General features: G+C 44.9%; 1 protein-coding gene across 5 annotated transcripts in view; it reads right to left on the bottom strand.

The window, feature by feature from the left end:
• The window catches only part of NSMAF (neutral sphingomyelinase activation associated factor), a 74,074-nt gene that overhangs the window by 7,787 nt on the left and 42,075 nt on the right, over positions 1 to 24,212 (bottom strand). For all 5 annotated transcript variants that reach the window (XM_044928753.2, XM_044928752.2, XM_025265373.3 and 2 more), the window contains exons 10-27: positions 23,484 to 23,613; positions 20,761 to 20,832; positions 18,700 to 18,808; positions 16,439 to 16,615; positions 14,268 to 14,347; positions 13,642 to 13,732; positions 13,482 to 13,545; positions 12,185 to 12,236; positions 11,965 to 12,085; positions 11,087 to 11,218; positions 10,327 to 10,369; positions 9,406 to 9,569; positions 7,901 to 8,009; positions 6,154 to 6,212; positions 3,648 to 3,715; positions 2,762 to 2,829; positions 2,054 to 2,177; positions 696 to 779 (exon numbers count right to left, since the gene is read on the bottom strand). In XM_044928753.2, coding sequence (XP_044784688.1) covers positions 696 to 779; positions 2,054 to 2,177; positions 2,762 to 2,829; positions 3,648 to 3,715; positions 6,154 to 6,212; positions 7,901 to 8,009; positions 9,406 to 9,569; positions 10,327 to 10,369; positions 11,087 to 11,218; positions 11,965 to 12,085; positions 12,185 to 12,236; positions 13,482 to 13,545; positions 13,642 to 13,732; positions 14,268 to 14,347; positions 16,439 to 16,615; positions 18,700 to 18,808; positions 20,761 to 20,832; positions 23,484 to 23,613 — 1,747 coding nt within the window. The remainder of the gene's footprint in view (positions 1 to 695; positions 780 to 2,053; positions 2,178 to 2,761; positions 2,830 to 3,647; positions 3,716 to 6,153; positions 6,213 to 7,900; positions 8,010 to 9,405; positions 9,570 to 10,326; positions 10,370 to 11,086; positions 11,219 to 11,964; positions 12,086 to 12,184; positions 12,237 to 13,481; positions 13,546 to 13,641; positions 13,733 to 14,267; positions 14,348 to 16,438; positions 16,616 to 18,699; positions 18,809 to 20,760; positions 20,833 to 23,483; positions 23,614 to 24,212) is intronic.

Genomic DNA, 24,212 nt, shown 5'->3' with positions numbered 1-24,212 from the left:
GGCCAGTGACTACAATGAAGTGTTACTGGAAAACGCTGCTTGACAAAGAGCCTAAAATTGACAGACTCAGAATAGTGACTCCATGCGTGACAAGTGGCAGGGCATGCCAGGCTGCCTGAAGCACAGGGGCTCCGTGAGGATGTAGGGGGTTTGGGGGAACTGGGGGAATCTCAAGGTTGGCTAAACTACATCCTGTATAAATATTCCTCAACCCTGGTTATTCTGCTGACCGTGAAGATCAGGCAACAGTTCACAGCCTAGAGGGAAGACAATACCACAGGCCTCAGCGCCAGATACAGCCATGCCTGCAAGGAGACGGACTGAGTGAAGAAGGCATGGTGCCAGATGAGTTCTGCCCCTGCTGCGAGCACCGGGCCGTGTAGACACGTCGGTGTCCTCACCCTAGACAGACAGCTCCTTCCACTTAAGGTATCAGAAAACACAGCCGGTTGCCCAAATAGTTTGAGGGTACCGAGATATTCAATGTCACGCTAGGAAACTGGTCTTGTGGAAATCTGGCTGCAGGGCAGCCAATTCTTAAACAGCAAAACAGGGAAAAACAGGCACAGTGGACTTGGAAACCCAAAGGATCAACTTAAACTGACAGCCCCCGTGTTCTCCTCCAATGAGCAAAATAAAAGATCAAGCCAAGAACCCACTTCCCCTGGTGGTTTCCGCTGGGCCCAGGTACTCACGCTGACGTCGTGCTCCAGCTCAGCCAGCAGCTCAAAGTGCTGTTTCCTGGCACACGGCATCTCCGCGGGGACCCCGGACCACACCTGGGATGGGACGCATCGCAGAACACTTCCTTTAAGAGCACTGCTAATGCGCAGCAAACACTCTCCTGACTGACCAACTCCCACTTAACAGCTCCCAACAAAACGAAGCGTCTTAAGGCTGTTTCTTTGGCCCGTGCCTGCACTCTTAACTCTGCCACTCGTGCTTCCTGAGGGTCCGCTGTGCCCGGGTCTGCTCCACCCCTTGCACTCACTGTTGTGACTTAAGTACTTTGTGAACTAAAATTGAAGTGCAGAAGTGTAGTCATGTCTATTAAGGTTTTGAGTGCTCAGTTGTGTCTGACTCTTTGCAACCCCGTGGACTGTAGCCCGCCAGGCTCCTCTGTCCATGGGATTCCCCAGGCAAGAATACTGGAGTGGGTTGCCATTCCCTTCTCCAGGGGATCTTCTCAACCCAGGGATTGAACCCACATCTCATGTCTCTTGCATTGGCATGTGTATTCTTTACCACTAGCACCACCTAGGAAACCCCATTAAGGTTTTGAGAAAACTCAGGAAGGCAAGTTGCCAAAAAAATTTAGTGGCTCAGATGGTTACGCATCTGTCTACAATGTGGGAGACCCGGGTTCGATCCCTGGGTTGGGAAGATCCCCTGGAGAAGGAAATGGCAATCCACTACAGTACTCCTGGAAAATCCCATGGACAGAGGAGCCTGGTAGGCTCCATGGGGTCGCAAAGAGTCGGACACAACTAAGCGACTTTACGTGTAGGCAAGAAAATTTACCAACAAAAGTGCCCCCTCTGGGGGAAGCAGAAATGATGAAAAACTTGAAGGAATTCTAATGGTTTTAGGTTCTTGCTTTCTGTTTACATAAAAGCAAACTGGAAACCAAGGATGATGAATGCTGCCGTGGCTCATGCAGCAAAGTTGTGCGCGATTTCAGAGCAAGGCCAAGTGTGGTCCTGCATCAGTAACGATGGAGGAGTGTGTCTGTATTTTTCAACGATTCTCCACTTATTTTGATACTTTCTGATTCACTGGTCAACTGCTAGTTCCACAGCTGCATGAGCTCAGATGGGCCGCTGCGTGTTTCTCTAATGAACCACTAGACCCCCAGTGGAGCGCACAGGGCAAGCTCAGGAAAACATCTTCCCACACTGCACACTAAACACACGAAGGGAATAACCTCTGTATCCTTCCATATCACTCTATGAAAAGCAGTGAAAAAGTGACTGAACACATCAACAGCAGGGAGTTGAATGGCTTATACTATTTATATTATCCAAACATTTTAATCTAGAAATTATATATAAACCTTCACAGTAGAGTCCCACGATGCAGAATACAGCCTGTTGTCATGCCAACAGATCTTACTAACAGCATCGTCATGTCCCATTAATGTGTCCTGGCATCTTCCAAATGCTATGGAATAAAAATAGCTAAAAGATAATGAGAATTATTAAGACAGCATTCCAGCTCAATGTTAAGATTCTTAAATACATTTTCAAGAAGCATTAGATTGTTTAATTCTACGCTCACTATGGCCCACTGGAATTACAAATTATTTGTTCTCATGTTATCAAACCAAATACTTAAAATGTGAATTTAAAACTAGAAATTTCTAGGTCTGGCTCATCTGTGGTTTTCACCTCAATTTAAAAACTTAGAGAAAAATAGAATCCAACTGGAGAAATTATTAGAGTCAAATATTGTCTGACTCTTTTATGACCCCTTAGACTATATCCCACCAGACTCCTCTGTCCATGGGATTCTCCAGGCAAGAATACTGGAGTGGGTTGCCATTTCCTTCTCCAGGGGATCCTCCTGGACCAGGGAGCAAACTCATCTCTCCTGCATTGCAGGCAGATCTTTACCACAGAGCTGCCAAAGAATCACATTCAAATCCAACCATCCTCATCCGTTCCCTGTTGAAAACAGTGAGGGAGCCCGTGCTCCCCTCCCTCAGGTCCACAGAGGGAGCTACGCGGCGTGGGGAGTTAGGGAGGGGCCCGCAGATACATACACGTTATTATCCCAGGAAGAGCTTATGACAGTGGCGTCTCCTGGTAAAAGCAAACAGGATGATAAAGCCTGAAATACAAGTGACTCACCATTAATAATTCACAAAAATTAAATGCCTCCTTAATGTGATAAAACTATCTGACAAGTTCCCCCCAAAATTAATCCCCAATTCTGGTTATGTTGGTCTTCCTCATATTCATGAAGTTTCTCTTCATCTGGCTAATTCCAGATGCCTCATTTCCTCCCAAATGTAGAAAAGTGAAAGTGGGTCGAGTGTGCAAGGACCTAGCGTGATGGTTCTCATGGGGTCCAGGCGCCCTCACTGCCCTGGGCTGAGGGACCCCCACTTACATCAGAGTCGGGGGGGTGCAGGTAGGGACTGTCTTTAAGAATCCCAACACCCACTCTGGGTTACAGACTCAGGTGAGGAAGGAAAACTTCCAAAATCTTGAGGGAATTTCAAAATCTTTTGGATGCTTTACATCAACAATAAAATGTGTTTTTTTTGTTTTTTTTGTTTTTTTCAGAAGAACTGACTTTCTAGTATTAGATATCAACTTAGAAATGCATTAAAAGTTATATAAGTGGCACACATACATTTAGTCTGACAGTTCCAAAAAAGGCATGATCTGTTGAGAATTCTACTGGATAGCAATGTAAGCTTTCTAGGCTACAAATAAAACCACGATAACACGAGAAAGAGGTAACCTGAAAATTTTCTGATTTAATTTACAAGGCATCTACCTAAGGCATTCTGTAGCTACCACACAGAAATAAACCCAATTATCTGGGAAGAAACAAATGTCACGTGTGTGTGTGTATAAAGCAAACGGCTCCATGAATTTCCACCATAACACTGATACAAAATGAAAATGAACTCAACTCACCATATTTGAGAATGATATGCTTCTCTGTAGCATCCTGGATTCTTTGGAAAACATCTTCAAGGTGGAATCTAATTTAACAACAACAAAACAAACGCATCAGAAAGGCTTCCTGACCCTTAGACATGACCAGCACACGCCGAGGTAATGGGCAAGGTGACCGAGGGCTGGGTCCCCCACGAGGACTCTCTTGTCTGTGAAGTCTATGACCTATGGCGCCATGACGAGGTCAACTGAGAGCCACGACCAGAGGCAGAGTTAAACCTAATAACTGATAAGACTCTAAAGTTACACATGAGGAAAAGACAAATTTTAATATCAAAGAAAACCAAAAGATCTTGGCAATGTAAGGTTTTTTCTTTTGCCTTTTTTTTTTAAGTAGCCACATTATAGAGTGATGTACTGCAGGCTTCCCAGGTGGCTCAGTGGTAAAGAATCTGCCTGCCAACGCAGGAGACCCCAGTTTGATCCCTGGGTTGGGAAGATCCTCTGGAGGAGGAAATGGCAACCCACTCCAGTATTCTTGTCTGGAGAATTTCATGGACAGAAGCATCTGGCGGGCTACAGTCCATGGGGGTCACAAGGAGTCAGACACGACTGACGGACTAAACAGCAACCCTAGTGCTGCATTAGCATTTACGGAAGAGAAACACTAACTTTCTAAATAATCAACTGGGGATTAAAATGTCCAGGCTTTTTAATTTTCTTGCCTAACAGAAGCTTTAGAAGTGCATCAAGGTTACCTCTTAAATAAGACTGCAAACTGCAACGTGCTCCAAACACCCATATTTGAAATATGCAACAATATGTTTCCTAACTTGAAAACATACAACACGATAAATAAAAGGTGACATGAGCTTTAAATCATTTCTTCTTTATAGCACAATCTAATATTTCAACCTACTTTTTGCCAACACCACATGCAGAAGTGTGCTGGGGGGTCAGACAGGAAACTGCCAGCCAGCCTGGCAGGTAAAATGCTTTCTCAACATCAGAGGATCCCCCTCGTTCTGGGGGTGCCCACGCCAGAGGCCACCACAAGTGGGTCTCCCAGATGATGGGATCGCCTGTGGGACTGCCCACACTCCTAGATACGCGCACCTCTGACAAAAAGCTACAACTACAGGGGACCGTCAGGGTACATGTAAGTCAGTAATACATGTGGAAATATAAATGCACACAGATCAGCAATATGAGCTATTAATAGTGAAGAAACAAACCAAATAACAAAAGCTTTTGATTAAAAAGAATGTTGGCAGGTTCACAAAGAAGCCATAGGCTTCATAAGCCTCAGAGGTTTAAAGCCTTGATGCCTGTAAAACTCACAGTTTACAAGGTCAGACAAGTACAGGGAACCTAAGGATTTAACAAACAAACCCAGCTAAGAACGCAGGCTTTGCTGAACGATAAGGGTTTTTGTCTGGTGTGATGACGGCGGACTGTGGGGACGGGAACCCTGGCCAAGCGTGCCAACTTCCTCCCATGAGCATTGCCATCTGGCCGCCCCCAGCGTGGCCCGTGCACACTGCAGGTGCGCTCCCTGGTCCACCGTAGGATCCTTTTCTGGGCTTTGTGGAAATTCTATTTTATGAAACCCAAGGTTGTATTTGACAGAGAAAGGAATGACATGCCAAGGAATGAAAGCCATGGTCCCAGGATCTGAGACCAGCAGCTCTGACCTATTGGAGCGGTGTGGCTGCACAGAATCTGGCCTCAGCTTAATGGAAGAAAAACAGAATTTCCTATGATGAAGACTGAAGCACAGGTAGGCGGTCAGTTACAGCTACAAGCTCTGTCCAAACCAGGCATCTCAAAGTCCATGAGGGGCAGCTAAGCTCTTCCCCTCTCATCTCCTATCCCTCCTGAGCACCTGCCACAATTCAAATGGGATGCGGATGAGACATGCATCAGTTGATGGCATATTGTGTAAACTGCCAGGGAAAGCAATGCTGTGGCTAGCAGGAAAAGCCCAAGGCTGAGCCCCTTTTTAGGATGAAAACAGTGAAGTTCTAGTGTGTCACTAAGATATAGTTATAAGACTATCAACCAGCCAGCGCAGGGCTTCCGCAGGATTCTGACAATGTACAGGCACATTAACAGTGTTTGAATTAAATTTTTGAACTTAACCCTACAATCAACACCTAATCAAAAAATCGAATTCATACACTACACACCGAGTGACAGAGTGGAAAACAATCGCACATTTGCCCCCACGTGCTGCTGTGCTGCCTCTGGTCAAGCCCTCGCGCCCCAGGGAGGGGCAGGCCCTCCACACACTCTTGCTGCCCCGCCCCTTAAAATTCTAGGAACCTTATCAGCAATAGAAAGGCACTTTGCACTGTCGTTTTTGGCAAATTAACACTGAAATTTTACGTATTATACCACAAACTAACTGCCCAAAATGTTACGTGCAGGTGACACAGCAGGTACAGTCCTGGACTGAGAGACGACGGGACACTTGGACGCTTTACGACTCAAGATAACCCAGCTTTCAGGTAGGAAAACACACCTTGTGAGGTTGTGAAGATGGACGACCCATTGCGGGACACGGCTATTCCAGTGACTGCCCTGTTGGAAAACAAAGTGTCGTGAATTACCATCAACCATGTGCTTGGACGCAGGCGTCCTACAAAAGGCCCTGATTTGAGTGCAAATTCCTGTGACTGTTTTCTTCACAGCATGACTGCTGGACCCATCCCACCTTCCACAAGGCATTAGCAAGTCATGGCTCGGCAATTCCTAATTCTGTTCTGGCAACGCCTATGGCTGGAAAACACCCCCACTCATAGCTCCCAGGCCTCCCTGCGGGAAGGCTGCCCCACGTCTGCCCACTAGAGAACCAGTGACGCTCGCTGACCACCACGGAAACAGCTCCGTGTGGTCATTTCACTTGCTTGGTCACTTAGCATCTGTTCCATGATGATGCTGTTTGGTCCTGAGAAGGGCTGGGACCCGGGACCCTCTGCTGCAATGCTAGTACCTGGACAAATGTCTCCTCCAACAACAAAATGCAAAGAAACTATAACGGACTAAAAATAACTGCGTGCCTGGGCAGCTGGGGCAAATTATGGACAAGAAGATAGAAAAAGATAAAAAAAAATCTGATGCTAGTTCTGAAGAGCTGGGAGCAAAAGCAGAGGACTGTGCATGTCCCCTGCACACAGCACCCAAGGGGTAGAGCAACCACATATGCCACACCTTTGGCCCGACCCCTGGACCCAGCCCTACCCTCACTCCACTTAAGGAACCAGCTCGTCCCTCCTCGTAAAGCAAGCAAGGGAACCTGCTGCTTGTTTCTGCTCCCTCTGTTGCAGCCGGGGCCCCAACAAAGCCTCGCCAGAATTTCCTGTCTGGCCTCTGATCAATGTCTACAGATCAAGGGGGTCAAGAACCCAGGTCAGTATCAGTCCCAGCAGGTCCTCTTCAAGGTTCCCTCATGTCTTCATGGCCTCAGGTGTCGAGGCCCCTTTCTACCTGCTGTTTAGAGAGGGTGATGAGGGATAGCCAGTGTTACAAGGGGGACCCACAGGTTTCTTTGCAGGAAGCCATGCTCTGATTGGGGGCTGTGGATCGGACGGGGACAGGCCTGTTCCGTTCCACCCATAACCAGGTGTACATGGCATCAAACGTCAGACAGGGCATCGGTGGCCCTGGAGCAGGACGTGGGGCCTCCTCCCAGCCTGAGTTTTCTTCTCTGGAGCAGGACAGGTCAGCGAGGTCAGTGCTTCCCAACCTTCCCACCGAGTCCATCACCACCCCTGCAGACAGGGGCCTCAGATGCTCACGACCCCTCTGGGGCCAATGCAAGCCTGATTTGGGGGAGGGCGTTTAAAAAAATTCTTATGAACTTTGCAACGCTCTCTCTATCCATGTATGCACACACATTTTTCATTTTTTAAAAAAGACACATTTTCCCAGATGATAACAGTAAATGTGACACACGGGGGAGATATATACTGTTTCTCAAGAACTTCACACCATCGGACTCGAGGGCCGTGAGCCTGTCTGAGGAGCACCTAGCCACCTGCCATCAGTAGATCCGTCTGTGCTCCAGAACGATCGATGGCTGAAACAACACACACCCACCTTCTGTGCCACACTGACCCCGGGTGGCTGGTCCCTGTGGACGGTGTAGGGGCATAAAAACCAACCAAGACAGCTTTGAATGACAACGGCCCCCCATGACTCAGCTTAACCTGGCTTCACCCCAGGCCGAGACCCCACCGTGTGCACGGCCAGTGCAGAGACGCTCTTACTCTTTGTGGATTCTGTGCTGCTCCTGGGGCTCTAGCCGGGCAATGTTACTCCAGGCCAGGGTTCTGCTCTCTTCTGTCAGGTCTTCAAAAGACTCTTCACCTAGAGAGACTACATTAAATTGCAACTCAGTCAACTAAGCTTCTAACCAGCATTGGAGACAAGAGTCAGAGTCTCAAGAATTTCCATTAAAATCAAACAACTAAGAGAGCAAAACACCCACCGAAAAAGAACGACTTTGAAATGCACTTGTTAGACAGCTCCATGTTAGTCAAGGGAAAAAGAATCAGGTGTATGATCTAAATAAAACATCATTTGAAGATTAAGAAGTATCTTTGACTACTAAAGTCTTCGTGCACTTTTAGCAATGTCTGCAGAGTTTTCACTCAACCCCGAAGCTGGGAACTTCAGGAAACACAGCACTGAATAACCATTTCCTTGTCAGCGATCTTTTCAAAAACCTGCCAGTTCCCTAACAACACTGCAGGGTTTTGGTTTTGGTTTTGAGCAGGAGAAAGAAGAGATGAAACCAGCTACTACCACCCTCTTGGGCTGGACTAGCTAAGCCATCCCTTTGCTTCTGTTTTGAGAAGGGCTGCAACAATTTTGCTTTTGAGAAAATCCCCATGGATGGGTCTGGTGATTAAACTGAGCATGGGTTCAAAGGCATCACGAGATAATCCCATGGTCTTCATGACTCAACCCATGGAGCTTTCTCTCTCGGGTCACAAGACTGCGGGCAGCTGGACCGCTGAGCCGAGCAGGTCCCAAGTGTATGGCCTGGGGAGCCTGGATGTGCCAGGGACAGAATGTAGAACTGGGAGATGACAAGCAGCCCAACCATTCCACTCCCAAGGTCCACGCAGGGTCGGCTTCCTGGGAGCCTGGGGGTCTGAGGCCACTTTATGTGAAATGTACAACGTGGATAACTGGATGAAGGGACTCATTCTTTCTTCCCTTTCTAAATACCAGCCGTGAGAACAGGGTCAAATTCATTTTACCACCTGGCACAGAGGCTCTGTAAATGTCTGTCAAATAACTGAATAAAAAACCAGAATCGAATAAACAGAGCACCCTGCACTGAAGATCCGTACGTGGGTGTGGAAAAACAGGGATGTTGGAAGTCACTCCTGGGACAGGGCTAGGTGATCCTGTTAACAACAGCCACAGCCAGGACAGATCAACATGAAAACATGAATGGCTAAGAATCAGAGACCAATTTGGAAAACAACAGAAAAGAAAGAACATAACAGCAACAAACGCTGCCAGGTTGCATTAAATTACCAGAAACTAAAAGTGAGCTGATTTCCTTTACACAGTTAAAAATAAACAAAACAACAAAAAGAGGTCTGTTTATAGGAGAAACTCAGTGAGACAGTAAAACAGAATCATCTCTAAGCTGTTCAGGGTTCACAACTTGTCTCTTCTCTAGAACCTTCAGAAAACGGCTTAATCAAGAAAGAGAAACAGAAGGTGCTCATGTTGTTATTGTCTTTACAAGATTTACCTGGAGAATCTGCCGTGGAGGCATTGTAACTGGAGGGCTGGGACACGTTTTTAAACTTTGGGGTGATTCTTCGAGGATGGGGTGTCACAAAGAGCTGTCTGGGTGTCTGTCCAAACTCTAAGATCTGGGTGAGCATGGCGACCTTCTCGTCAGGATCCTCGATGCTTTAGGACAGAACACAAACCCCTGTGGTGACCACTGGGGTCAAGCTCCCTGAGCGCGTGCATGTCAAACAATGCAGATCAGGAGAGAGACTAACCCTCAAATAGTAACAGCAACTATATGCTAGAACTGTCTAGACTGTATTGTTTATTTGTTGTTCAGTTGCTAAGTCGTGTCTGACTCTCTGTGGCCCCATGGACTGTAGCCCACCAGGATCCTCTGTCCATGGAATTCTCCAGGCAAGAATACTGGAGTGGGTAGCCATCCCCTCCTCTAGGGGATTTTCCCGACCTAGAGATGGAACCTGCATCTCCTGTGTTGGCAGGTGGGTTCTTCACCACTGAGCCACCAGGGAAGGCCCCCAGACCATATTACATGTCTTTAATTTCTGAGGCTCAGTATTTTATATAATGGTAAAAGCGGGCTATAATTCACTGTAACATTCCCATGCCTTTATATCCTCAGATAACTGCATTCATCATTTAGACACAGAGCTCATTTGTGGCTCAAGTAGAAAATTCCTTAAGTGAAGTCCCTCAGTCATGTCCGACTCTTTGCGACCCCATGGACTGTAGCCTACCAGGCTCCTCCGTCCATGGATTTTTCCAGGCAAGAGTACTGGAGTGGGCTACTATTTCCTTTTCCAGAGGATCCTCCCAACCCAGGGATTGAACCCAGGTCTCCTGCATTGCAGGCAGACGCTTTACTGTCTGAGCCACCAGGGAAGCCCAAGAAAATTCCTTACAGACATGTAAATACCTGTTCAAGTCCACACCTCCTTCATAGGTCAGCGGATGAAACACTGGAAAAAGAGACACAAAAACACTATTGAAAGCTGTGCCGTTTTCTTCCAATTCACAATGCTCAGAATTTTAAAAACAACAAATTTTAACTTGTGTTCAAAGAAACTGATTTTCACTTTGCAAAATAGCCTCATACCACCCAGCCTGGGCCAACATCAATGAGGACTGTTGGTTTTCTGAGCTGCAGTCTAACTGGTGGTGAGACACTCTGTTATCTGGGTGTGTGTCTCAGTTGGCGCCTTCTCCTGGGGTGAGCACAGAGTGCCGTGTGTGGAGGACAAGCGAGGGGTCAGACCACCTCCCGCCACCAGTGCGGAGGAGCCTGGAGGAGACGAGAGCTGACCGTGAAGAGGAGGGCTGCAGCTGGCTCCCGTCTGCTCAGTAACAAGAGACGCCCCAGGGCCCTTGCAGGAGCTGTTCAATCCTATCCTGACTGAGCTTTAGCAGAAATTACTGAATGGGATGTAGTAGACATGCTGAAGGTAGGAGACTTCAGCATAGACCCCTTGGATCACAGAGAAGTGGGTGTTTTTAGACAAAAGCACTTCCTCCTCTTTACTCAGGATCGAATCCGGGGTCTCTGAGCCAGGAGACCCCATATACTGAGACCAAATGCTTTGGCCAAGGAAACAAGCTGGGCTGTGCTGAGCCCATTGTGGGGGGTTTGCTTTTGCTTCCATCAAACGCCGAATGGAGTTTCCATGGCTGCTACACACCATTATGGGCTCCGACGGCATCCCGGCCCTGCTGCTTGTAGCCAAACACCAGGTCGATCCACTCATGCAGGTGCTCGGACACATACTCACTCTCCAGCGCGGCTCTGCTCTTCCGGAGAAAATCCTCGGGACCTAGGAGGAAGCCACCGTCAGAACACCCAGGGATGCCACCTGACTTCCTCCCATTCCTTTGTTTTTTCCTTTTGGCCAGGCTGTAGGGCTTGCGGGATCTAGTTCCCCAACCAGGAACTGAACCCCGACCCCCTGCATTGGGAATGTGCAGTCTTAACCACCAGACCACCAGGGACACCTCTCCCATTCCTTCTGTCTATCCACATGTCAACAGACACTGGGGCTTCCCAGGGGCACTGGCAGTAATGAACCCGCCTGCCAATGCAGGAGACACAGGTTCGATCCCTGGGTCAGAAAGATCCCCTGGAGGAGGAAATGGCAAGAATACTGGAGTGGGTTGCCTGGAGAATTCCATGGATAGAGGAGCCTGGCGGACTACAGTCCATGGGGTCACAAACTAACCAACTAAGCACACACGCAGGCATGCAGGCAGGGCTTCTGGGACAGGCCAGAGGGACATGGTCCTTACTGAGGCTCACCCACCCCCTCCATCATATAAAATATAAATCTGCAGTGGAGGAAGAGGCAAAAATCATTTTTACGTTTAGCTCTCTCAAGTACATAATAATGTTTTTACATCACAGTCTCACAGAATACTTACAATTTGGAGTAAGATTTTTACCATCTCCTCTAGACAGAGAATTCTACTGTTGTTTTAAAAAGTCTAAGCAACAAAATAACACTACTGAAATTGCACGACTAAGTGGAGGGTTTCCGAGATTCAACGCTTCCCAGGTGGTACTCACTCCGTGCCCAAGGCGGGAGCTCTACGTCGTTAACCAGTTGCCCTCCTTGTCTCTTCCCCAAATCCAACTTCAGACTGTTGACTAAAAAGCTGACATCATCACCGTAGAATTCCGGGATCAGCTGAAAGTTTTGCGGAAGAAAGAAAAGAACAGCAGCAGACATTTTTAAAGCAGTTAGAAGCCACAAGCCCAGCGAATCATTAGCTTGGTAACTGCTTACCTCTTTAAAATCGGTTGCACCATCCAAACAGTTTTTCCAAGTTTCTGCAATACTAAATATGAAAAAAAAAAATTCAACTGATTTTAAATCGAGGGTATGGAAATAGCCAGGGCGCTATTCTACACTTTACCTAAGTCAGATCATTTCTCTTATTAATTCATAATTCCCAACATTCACATGAGTCCCCCCCACTCCCCTTTTACAGACAAGAAAACTCTGGGTCCACACAGGGTGTGAGCACAGGGTCAGGACATGGACCTGGGGTGGGGACATCCACAAGTCTAAGACAGAAGCCTCCCCTACACATGGCCTCATTGAAGGGCCACTCGGGGCAGGTGCTTAAACATGAAAAATGAGCACAATTATTTTAACTAGCTCATTTCAAAAAGGGATTATAAATAGACACGTGCAGAGCTTAGAAAAAGACTAGAAAAGACACAGACCAAAAGATGAACAATGAGTTCTATCTCAGTGTGGTCAGATGCCAAGTGAAGTTATTTTCTTCTTTATACTCTCTGCTTTTCATGGTAAGAAAATTACTTTTGTAACTAAAAAATATTTAAACACTCACAGGGAATTGTATTCAATTCATAGCAGGCTTATTTAGAATAATGAAATGTTGGAAACAGCCTAAATGTCCAACAACAAATAAACAGTTAAATTATGTCATACATTAGGAAGGGATACAGTCATTAAAAAAAAACAAAAAAAAAACAATCACCGTTTTGCAGAACATCTAACAATATGGGGAAAATTTTAAGATTTAATACAAGGCTGCAAAAGGCAGGACAAAAAACTATTTAAGGTATGTTCTCACATTTACACACACACACACACAACTACACAAAGCCTAAGAGGATCAGATACAACATTACTCTGTGTGTGTGTCATGCGCTCAGTTGTGTTCCACTCTTTGTGATCCCTTGGACTGTAACTTATCAGGTTCCTCTGTCCACTGAATTCTCCAGGCAAGAATACTGGAGTGGGTTGCCATTTCCTTCTCCAGGGATCTTCCCAAGCCATGGATCAAACCCAAGTCTCCCACACTGTGGACAGATTCTTTAGCGTCTGAGCTACCTGGGAAGTCCAACCATTTATGTATATATAGAAAACTTAAAATCTTTTACATACTGGATAAAAGTTTATGGAATAAACAGAAGTGTTTTTAAACTTACACTATATATGTTTTCTTACATGTCCTTCCATTTTTGTTTATATCTAGTTTTTCCAGATAAACATATTGTGCACGTATAAATGAGAAGGTTTAAAAAGTAGAATGTGAGGTACAGATGTCTACCTGTTGAACATTCTGTCTGCGTTGTCGAACCTTCCATTCTGCAGGCACAGCATGTACTCTGGCGCTGGAGGGGGAGAAACCAGAGTTAATAAGCTCACGGAATCACTGCAGAGCCCACGTGCACACGTGTGTCCCCGGGAGCGACAACGAAGAAGCTCACCGATTCGGACCAGGTAGAAGAGCACGTAGCCTGGGGAGGAGTAGTGGCTGCCGTACATGAACCTGGGCTCCGGCATCTCCTGGTAGCGGGTCTGCAGCATGGGGAGAGGAGACCTGTGAGGGCCGGCTGGGAAGACAGTAACTGATCCGGGAGCAAAGCCTAAGGAAACCATGACCTGATCACATCCTAGCCCCTAGTTTCTCTCTTAAATAGGAAAAGGAGCAGATAAAAAGAGGGGGGAAACTGAAGAAACACAGCATTCTTGAAACAAGCATCTTGGTTTTCTTGGCTCAGTGGTAACAATGTCTGCTGGGGTGGGATTGAGAGGAAGAAATTTTACCTATCTTTTGTGCCATTCGCCAAAGGGTAACTTCATCGTGAAAATAAATTGGCAAACCTGTGATGAGCTCAGCTCCTACCCACTGAACTGTAAGCAAATGCTAAGCAGCTAAATTCCTTGGGGAAGGAAGGCAGAGGGCAGAGGAGGGTAAAGAATATGCTCAGAACCTTTGGTCTTTTCGGATACACCTCCACCAAGTTTTGGGGAAACGAGTGTCAGGAGCTGTAAAAACACAGGCCATGGCTCCTGGGTTGCCTAGAAACCAGGAATCCCCGGGTCCACGTACCAGCAGCCTCTCCAGACGCTCCTGGTTGAGGGCCCCTACTGGCTTACTGAGATCCCGGAAGGTCTCTGGATTTGACAGATCTGCAAAAGAAACAGATTGTCAAAAATTAATTAAAATGAAGGATGCAACTAGAGATGATCATACTAAATGAAGTAAGTCAGAAAAAAAAAAGACAAATACCGTCTATCATATCACTCATATGTGGAATCTAAAATATAGCACAAATGAGCCCATCTACAAAATAGAAACAGACTCACGGGCACAGAGAACAGGCTCGTGGTTGCCAAGGGGATGGCGGAGGTGGGAGGGATGAGCGGCTGCTGGGGGTTAGCACATGCCAACTGTTACATTTAGAATGGAAAAACAACAAGGTCCTACAGTATAATGCAGGGAACTATATTCAAAATCCTGTGATAAACCATAATGGAAAAGAATATAAAAAAATACTGTCTATGTGTGTAAACTGAGTCACTTTGCTGTACAACAGAGATTGGCACAACACTGTGAACCAATGATAATTCAATAAAAAAAAAAGGAAAGAAAAAAGAAAGCCGGCAAGCTTATACTTAATAACATTACCCCCTGAACTGATTCACATGCACACATTTATTTCCAAATAATAAACAGCTTTCTAAAAGTTAGGACAGTTCTAATGAGGTGGATGAAACTGGAGCCTATTATACAGAGTGAAGTAAGCCAGAAAGAAAAACACCAATACAGTATATTAACGCATATATATGGAATTTAGAAAGGTGGTAACAGTAACCCTGTGTACGAGACAGCAAAAGAGACACTGATGTATAGAACAGTCTTATGGACTCTGTGAGAGAGGGAGAGGGTGGGAAGATTTGGGAGAATGGCATTGAAACATGTAAAATATCATGCATGAAACGAGTTGCCAGTCCAGGTTCGATGCACGTTACTGGATGCTTGGGGCTGGTGCACTGGGACGACCCAGAGGGATGGAATGGGGAGGGAGGAGGGAGGAGGGTTCAGGATGGGGAACACATGTATACCTGTGGTGGATTCATTTTGATATTTGGCAAAACTAATACAATTATGTAAAGTTTAAAAATAAAATAAAATTAAAAAAAAAAAAAGGAAAAACAAAAAATAAAAGTTAGGACAGATCCATTAGAATCACAGTATTTCTGGTGTTTATTTATACAGCTGTAAAGGTTAGAACTTTTGAGTGTTAGCTACAACCACTCAAGAATAAAATCTAATTTGAAAATGTTCACAATATTGATTTTAAAAAAAAGACCTACTGATTAAGAAAAATTATATTCCAAGTAAAATGACAGCAAAAAAAGTAAACAAATTTCAAAACCCATTATTCTATCAAAATTTACTTTTTAGGTTTGAGTTACTGTGAATATTATCCTATGATAATAGCATAACTGGAGAACTGGGGACCTGAAAATTATCAGATAAATAATATTCCTAGAAAAGCTGCCACCTCTTTCAAGTAAAAGGGAGCAATCAGTGAACTGTCAAAAGTAATTTAATCTTCACAATATCTAATTTTAAGCCATTATAAAATTACTATGCAATCACAATAATTTTGGTAAAATAATTTGAGAGAAAGAAATATACTCTCTCAGTAATGTGATTATTGATGATTCTTATTTCCTTGAGTATTTCAGTATTTTCTAAGTGCTCTACATGAGTCTGAGTAAACTCTGGGAGTTGGTGATGGACAGGGAGGCCCGGCATGCTGCAGTCCATGGGGCTGCAAAGAGTTGGACACGACTGAGCGACTGAACTGAACTAAGTGCTCTATAATAGTTATTTTTGATAATCACATTTTTTAATATGAATTGACAGTTAATATGATAACCTGAGATGCGATTGTCCAAGTAAACTCTTCAGTATTTGAAAACAATACTTGTTGGTAATTATGGTAACACTGGCTAAAGATCACATGCGTGTTTTCTGGGTATGGCTTTCAAGACGTATGTGAGTAGTTTCTTGAGGATTAAAAAAAATTCAGAGACAGTCGAGAGAACACACAGAACACACGTAATTCACGTAACACGTGTTATCCAGCATCACAGCGCAGAAACTGGCCGCCTAGAATCACGAGATGAAACGGGCTTTATTCTGCTCACGAATCACAACGTGGTCCTAGAACGGAACGAGCTCTTTGAAAGCCCGGCCGGCGCACGCACCCAGCTCGGAGCTGCTGTAGTCGCCGACGACCCAGGGGAACACGGGGTACTGGGAGAGGTCGCTGCAGCTGCGGTCGGCCAGCGAGTTGAGGTGCAGCAGGTACTGGTAGTTGGACAGGAGGCCGCGCTGCCACTGCAACGTGTAGCCCTCGGCCGTGCGCTCCGGCACGTGGTGCTCTGCGGGGACAGCGGGACAGGCCGGGTCACACCACGATCAGTGCGCGCGGGCCACGGCCACTCAGCAAGTGACGGTCCTACAGGCGCTTGCAGTGTAGACCCTTCAACCCACTGTTGAAAAGCACATTTCAAAAAAGGAAAAGTAGGCTAATCTGTTTTCACAAAAGAGTTGTCTGGTCAAGGATGAGCATCTCTAAGATCCAGGAGGGAAAATGATCAAATATGTGATATGAAACAACATATCTATGAGATATATGACAGAAAACATACTATATCTATTAAATATATAAAATATCATATCTGTGAGAGATATGACATAGAATATCACATCTATAAAATATAGGATATAAAATATCACATCTATTAAATAGATATGACATAAAACAAACATGAAAATATAAAGCAATACATCAATATTACATGGCAATATATAATGTTTACTATATTTATCTGTAGTCTACAATATGTATTTACTAACAAAGAATCGTTCCTAATGTGCTTGAATTTCAATGCCTTTAAGAAGCCATTACCATTTGAAAAAGCTCATTTCCTCCATTTTTATGAAATCAAAACAAAACCATCTTTTCTTTCTCTTTTAGATCTGGAAGACAGGCACAGGGCTGATGTGTCAATGACTATGCATTATTTATGCAAGTGAGGAATAAGGAAAAGAACAGAAACTGCTGAAGAAGAAATCAGGTGTGTCAGGAAGATGTGATTTCTCAACTAGAAGGCCCAGAGAGACCACCTGGAAATAACCTCAGAAAAGAAGGAAAACACAGATTGTGTGACACCAGTGAGAATCTTCCTGAGAAATGAGTCCATTTTTCTATTATGTTTAGAAAATTCTGCTTTCAATTTTTTATTGGCAGCATAAAACAACTTTCCTCATTTGCTGATTCAATATTTATTCTTAAATACTTTGCCAAGTTTCTTCTCTAGCTAGCGGGAAAGGGCTTAAAAAAAAAAAATCAGAACACTTATCCTCTGATTTTCCATTCTTAGAACATTACAGAGGAAGTCTGAACAATCTCAGGAATAAACTCGGAAAGGACACTTCACAGAAGCAGACTTTCTAGACCATGGTGGGTTTAAGATTTTAGGACTCACTATGAGAGTTGAGTTTTTTGTTGCAAGCTTGTTACAGTTAGAAAAATTAAATGAAAAAATTAAATTGGGAGGCAGGAGATAACAGTAAACCCGTAGCAAAGCTATAGTTATGGACTGAGTTAAACTGAATAGCTTAAGGTGAGAACAAGCAAATATGAACTTTAGTAAAGTTCACTTATAAACTTTAAACTATGTTCTTCACGTGAAAACAAACAATTCCTCCTTGAGAGAAAATTTCTTTTCTAAGGGAATTAACTCACTACTTCATAAATGGGTTCACTGCACACTGGAACAGCAAACAAAACTGAGATGGTATTAATAAAATTCCAACATGTACTTAAACGCATCCCATTCTAGTCATCTGACAACTCTGAAACCAAGAATAACTTAATTCAACCATACAACTTAATATGTTTGTGCTCAAAAAAAAGGAAAATACAGGTGTCCTCTCTGACAACAAAAGTGGGAAAATTCACATTTCCCATGGAAGACTGAGGAAGTAGTAGTCAGGAGCAAACTGCGCTGCATGGCACCATAAGAGCATCGCAGGTTCACGCGTTCCTTTTGTGCTGTCTCCCAGTTTTGTGATTAGGACCACAAGTAATGATCACAAACACATGACTGCATACCCCACTGTCTCACATGAGGAAACCCAGTCCTGGCATTCATAAACCAACGTAAGACAGGACTGGACATAAAAAATGACCACGTGTATTCTTTATAATCCATTTAACTTGGGTGTCGTTAAGATACAGAAAAACCTCACCAAGAGTTTTTTAAAAAACCGAAGTTGAGTGAACTATTACCAAATTTCATTTATATTTCCCTTTGTTTTTAAAATGCCACTCTGCTAATGATGGTTACCGATGAGAACAGATTAAGGGGACCCTGGAGAGGTGACAGTGGACACAGCGACTGTTCCACTGCTGAACCACCTCCACGGGAACAGATACAAGGACGGGTGGGCACCAAACCTAGGTACGTAGCGATGTAAAAGTAGAGGTCGTCTCGGTCCTGACGTTCATAGAACTTCAGGTAGATGTCGGAACACAGGTCATCTTCTGTGCAAAACACTTCCAAGCCCTACAAATCCAGGGAGGATAGAACAAATGGCACCTCAGTGTGAGTGACTCAAGTACAAAAGCCTTTCAATTCAACACTTGCATTTTTTTATTTGTAGGTCTTGTGTGCGTATTCCCCAGCTCTTCATTTAATTTATATAACATGAGAACAAGACATGTATTTCAGCTAAACTTTATAAAATCGCTTTTAGTGCTGAGTATTTTTATTGGTAATCACATTTGTGAATTTGTGCTGAATCAAAATTGGCAACTTGTGTCTTCACATATGTTTTTCAAACACAAATGTTTAGCTTTCCTTTATAAATTCAATCATAATTCTGATTTTTATATTTAGAACTCTCAGGCATACTTTTTATACTTTTAAGTACATTTTTATGTGCCTCTAAATATATGTAGCATTTTTGTATATTAAAAAATATATACTTTTCTGATTAGGTTTTTGAGATTTGTGTATGTTGATTTATACCTGGTTGGTTTATATTTTAACGACTATGTAATATTTCACTGAATGAATATAATTCACTTTGTGTGCTCTGCCGTATCTGATTCTTTGTATTCCCATGGACTGTAGCCCACCAGGCTCCTCTGTTAATGGAATTTTCCAGGCAAGAATACTGGAATGGGTTGCCATTTCCTTCTCCAGGAGATCTTCCCGACCCAGGGATCGAACCTGTCTCTCTTGCATATCTTGCATTGGCAGACAGATACTTTACCACAAGCGCCACATGGGAAACATAAATTACTTGAGTGATCCTCTTATTGATAAAAAACTAATTTAACCATAACTATTTCAATTTAACAAATTGATAATTGAACTCATTCAAATAGGAGCTTGCAATTATTCTTAAGAAAACTGTTGAGCTGTATAGATGACGTGTTGGTGAGGCCAAGACGGGACAGTAACAGAAAGGATGAAAACAGAGCATTGTCCTAGGTTCAAATACAGGCTTTCACATTACTAGTTAACTCCTGGAGTCTCAATTTCTTTGTAAAATAGGGTATCTTGTAACCTCAGAGCGCCTGTGCTGGTTAACAGATATTGTACATAAACTGCCCAGTACACACAAAGTACTTAATCAATGCCAATTTCTTCTCTCTTTATGACTATATTTCTGTATTTTTAACAGCATCTGTTTCCCTAATCCTCTATTGGTACTGAAAATGGAGAATCACCTATGTAAGAGAGGCAGGAAAACAGTTAAATTTCATAAAGATAAAACACCAAAACAAACAAACAAAAAAAACAAAAAAAAACACCAAAACAAGCTGCTTTAATATCCACAGTGCTTTTGTAATGCCATCAACTCACTGGTTAATCTTCAAAGGAGAACAAATACATTGATATTGACATCAAATGACAAGCCCTTGGAGTCACACCCTTTGTGGGGACTGGTTTCTAGATTATAAGTGTGTGACTCACAGGAGGGTGGACTTGGGCTTATCCCTGAGATAAGAGGCATGGCAGGCAGGACAGTCCAGGTGGTTGAAATGGTTACCTTATCCGTTTCTCCCTCTCCCCAGGCCTGGAGGCAGAAGTAATCTAAGTCCATAGTGACTAGGCTACAGTTCCACTGAGGGCTGGCTCCATAAGAACTTCTAAGCTCTGCCTGGAGACCTTGTTGGGCTGTAACAGGGTGGCGGCAAGGAGCCCTGGGCCGGTTCTACATGTACAAACCCAGAGCCCTGAGCACTTACTTGGGAGGGAGAAACCGAGTGTGTTCGAGTCCTCTTGCTCTGGGAGCCAAGAACATGTTCCCCGCAGCCCTCCCACCTACCAAAAGAGCTGCTCCTTTAAAAACTGCCAGCTTACCCAGAAGAAGGAGCCATGAGACTCAGAGCCCACCTGCTTACAACACAACATGCGGGCACCTTCCAGAGTGGCCCTGGGGGCTTTAAGTCAATGAACCACTGACCAACCCGGAGACAAGACGCCCATCCTCCAGGGGAACTCACCAGAGGCATGAGGCCGTGTCTCCTCTTGTAAATGCGGCGGATGTCCTGGAGCATTATCTGGACCACGGGTTTCTTTAAAAGTAGAGAGACAGAGAGAGGATGAGCTGGTTGGATGGCATCACCGACTCAACGGACATGAGTCTGAGCAAACCCTGGGAGATGGTGAAGGACAGGGAAGCCTGGCGTGCTGCGGTCCATGTGGTCACAAAGAGTCGGACACGACTGAACAACAAAAGAGAGAAGATCTCAAACTGCAACATTCTGACGCGATTAGAAGCTCCCCTTCCGTATCAGAAAGGGAAAGATGAGCCCATCTTAACTTTCCAACAGGTCACAAGTGAACAGCTAGAAAGGGGGCTCTTAGGACAGGGCACACTCCATTATGTGCCAGCCTGCCCTTTCCACTAGCTCTGTGACCATGGACATGTCCCTCTACTCACTCTGCTTTGGTACTCAACTTCTCAGAAAGATAATGCACCCATCTTTAAGATTTTTTTTTTTTTTTTGATGTGGGCCATTTTTAAAGTCTTTATTGAATTTGTTATGATACTGCAGAAGCAGTTTTACATTTCAGTTTTTTGGCCGCAAGGCATATAGGATCTTACAACTCCCTGACCAGAGAGTGAACCTGTGGGCTCTGCATTGGAAGCTGAAGTCTCAACCACTAGACCACCAGGGGATCCCTAGGCATCTGCCTTTCAGGTTTTTGGAAAGCTGTTGAGTGATAAAGAGCATTAAAGGATTGGTGTATACAACCTCACAGGAATTTTGCTTTTTATAGACCTATAGTTTGCTCAGAAACTAATATGCATCTTTTTTAGAGCCCTGTCTTTTATCTCCTTAAACGACAGTGTTGTTGTTCAGGCGTTAAGCCATGTCCGACTCTGCGACCCTATGGACTGTACCCTGCCAAGCATCTATGTCCCTGGGATTTCCCAGGCAAGAACACTGGAGGGGGTTGCCATTTCTTCCTTCAGGGGCTCCGTCTGACCCAGGGATCGAACCCGCGTCTCCTGCACCTAGCAGGGCGGGTTGTTTACAACTGAGCCACCAGGGAAGCCCAAACCTCAGTGTAATAAAGCTCATAAACTACAGTATAAACTAGAGCCTCTATACTTTATGAGAGAAATTTTCTTGCTTCTCTGGAGCCTTGAAATGCTAGTAAGAGAGGAACAAGGTTACAAAAGGCTACAGGTCCACCCTCCTCTCCACATGAGAGGGAGGAGGAGCCCACAGAGGCAGGGTATGCAGTGGTGGAAGCTGCAAGACCACCGGCCAAGGCCCCCAATCCAGACACCTGGGACCCTGAAGCTATGGCACATACTCAGATATTTTTGCAGAAGTGCTGACTCGAGCCACAGCAACTGTGGTGGCCCATACAATTTATCAGGCCACACGGGGGCCAGTACTGTGTCCACTGGAGGGCCCGGCGGGTGTGCTGCGCCACCTGGTGGACAGACTCATTATAGCGCCATGTAGAAAAGGGCCTCCCTGGGGGCTCAGGCGGTAAAGGATCTGCCTGCAATGTGGGAGACCCTGGGTTCAATCCCTGGGTTGAGAAGGTCCCCTGGAGGAGGGCATGGCAATCCACTCCAGTATTCTTGCCTGGAGAATCCTCATGGTGGGCTACAGTCCATGGGGTTGCAAAGAGTCGGACGCAACTGAGCGACTAAGCACAGCACAGAAAATGATATATTTGCATTTCAGTGTGTGTTTGTGTGTGAAAGTGTGTGTGAATGTGAGTGTGTGTGTGTGTGTGGTGTGCTCAGCTGCATCTGACTCTTTGCAACCCCATGGACTGTAGCCCACCAGGCTCCTCTGTCCATGGGAATAATACTGGAGTGGGTTGCCATTTCCTTCTCCAGGGGATCTTCCCGAGCCAGGGATGGAACCTATGTCTATCACATCTCCTGTATTAGCAGGTGGATTCTTTACCTCTAGCAACACCAGGGAAGCACATACAATGACTGACCAACTGGGAGAACTTCTTCCATGGCAGAAAACACTCCTGTTCTTAAAGCTGCCGGCCAAAAGGACCAACCGCACGAGCAGAGTATTGGGATTTCTGCTCTTTCAATGAACCGCTCTGAAAAGGGGCCAGATCTAGATAAAGCCTCTAATCTTAACAAGTCTTAGTGTAGAAATCTGAGCCTCTACTGTATGGCCAAGTGAGTCTACAGGCATCATGGAAGAGAAGCCTGCTTCCAGCACCCCCCCTGCAGCTGCCCAGTGACAGCATCTCAGCACGCACCTCTGCGCCGCCGGAGAGGACCACTTTCTACCACTTCTCTGGGCAAGACTCAGACCTACTGACTGTGTTTATAATTAAGGAATAATGAGAAATACGACTCAAGTGTACAGATAAGCAGGTACACAGGAAACATCCATTTTCCTTAACCTTAGTAGATTTCACTGCTCACTTGCAGAAGTGCAGAAGGTATAAATCTCTAAGGACCTTTTACTAAAATCGGGAGGGGCGGGGTTTCTTCTCACATCGCTGACAGCAAGTGACCCCGAAGTCACAGAAAACAAGTTAGGGGAGCTCAAATGTCAAGGTCACACGGGGAGCCTGTTAAATACCAGATTCTGGATGAGCAGGGGCGGTCATTCTGACTCTCACCAAAATGTGAGAACACAGTAAGGTCAAGTTCAGGGAATGAAAAGCTCACAGAAGACGAAAACTGCAGTGCAAAGGAGCTCTCGCTGGCCCGCAGTCCGCTCACCGGGTACCCGTTGAGAGGCTGGAAATAGAGGGTGCTGTCAGTGACGCAGGCGTGGCCAGGGTTCGTCACCAGCGGTGTCACCATTTCTGCTTTGCATTCCATGTGCAGCTTTTCAGAAACACTTTGGAACCTGAAAATACGTTTTCCAGAAAAAGCAAGAAAAATCAGAAATCAATCTACTTTCTAGGCTTAACTTTATCTGAGGGAGCTCCAGGGTGACTCTGCAGAACAGGTATCTAAACACAACACTTAATGTAAGAAAAGCGGTGACCTAAGCTAGTTGCCTAAATAAAACTGCCTTTCTTTTAATGGGTACAATGAGTACTTGATTTTGAAAAAGCAGATGAGGTTATGTATCACAGAAGAGAAGACAGACAAGTGAAAAAACTTGTCAAACAGGCACAAGAAGAAACAGACAACCTAAGTAGTCTTACGTTGAGTGAATAAATTGCATAAGAACACTTCAGGCCTGTATGGCTTTACCAATAAAATCTATTAAAAATTTAAGGAAGAAATAGAATCCTGCACACATTCTTTTGGCAAACAGAGGCTAAAGGCATTTCTAAACTCATGTTATATGGCGAGCATAACCCTGATAGCAAAACCTCACAAATACACTAAGATTTACAGAGCAATAGCCATGAACAGAGATGTAAAATCCTTTACAGCCGCAACTACTGAAGCTCGTGTACCCTACCAGAGCCAGCCTGGGCTTCCCAACAAGGGAAG

Source organism: Bubalus bubalis, chromosome 15 (genome assembly GCF_019923935.1).
Source record: "Bubalus bubalis isolate 160015118507 breed Murrah chromosome 15, NDDB_SH_1, whole genome shotgun sequence".
NCBI classification, from domain to species: Eukaryota; Metazoa; Chordata; class Mammalia; order Artiodactyla; family Bovidae; genus Bubalus; species Bubalus bubalis.
This window is presented reverse-complemented; position numbering and strand designations above follow the sequence as displayed.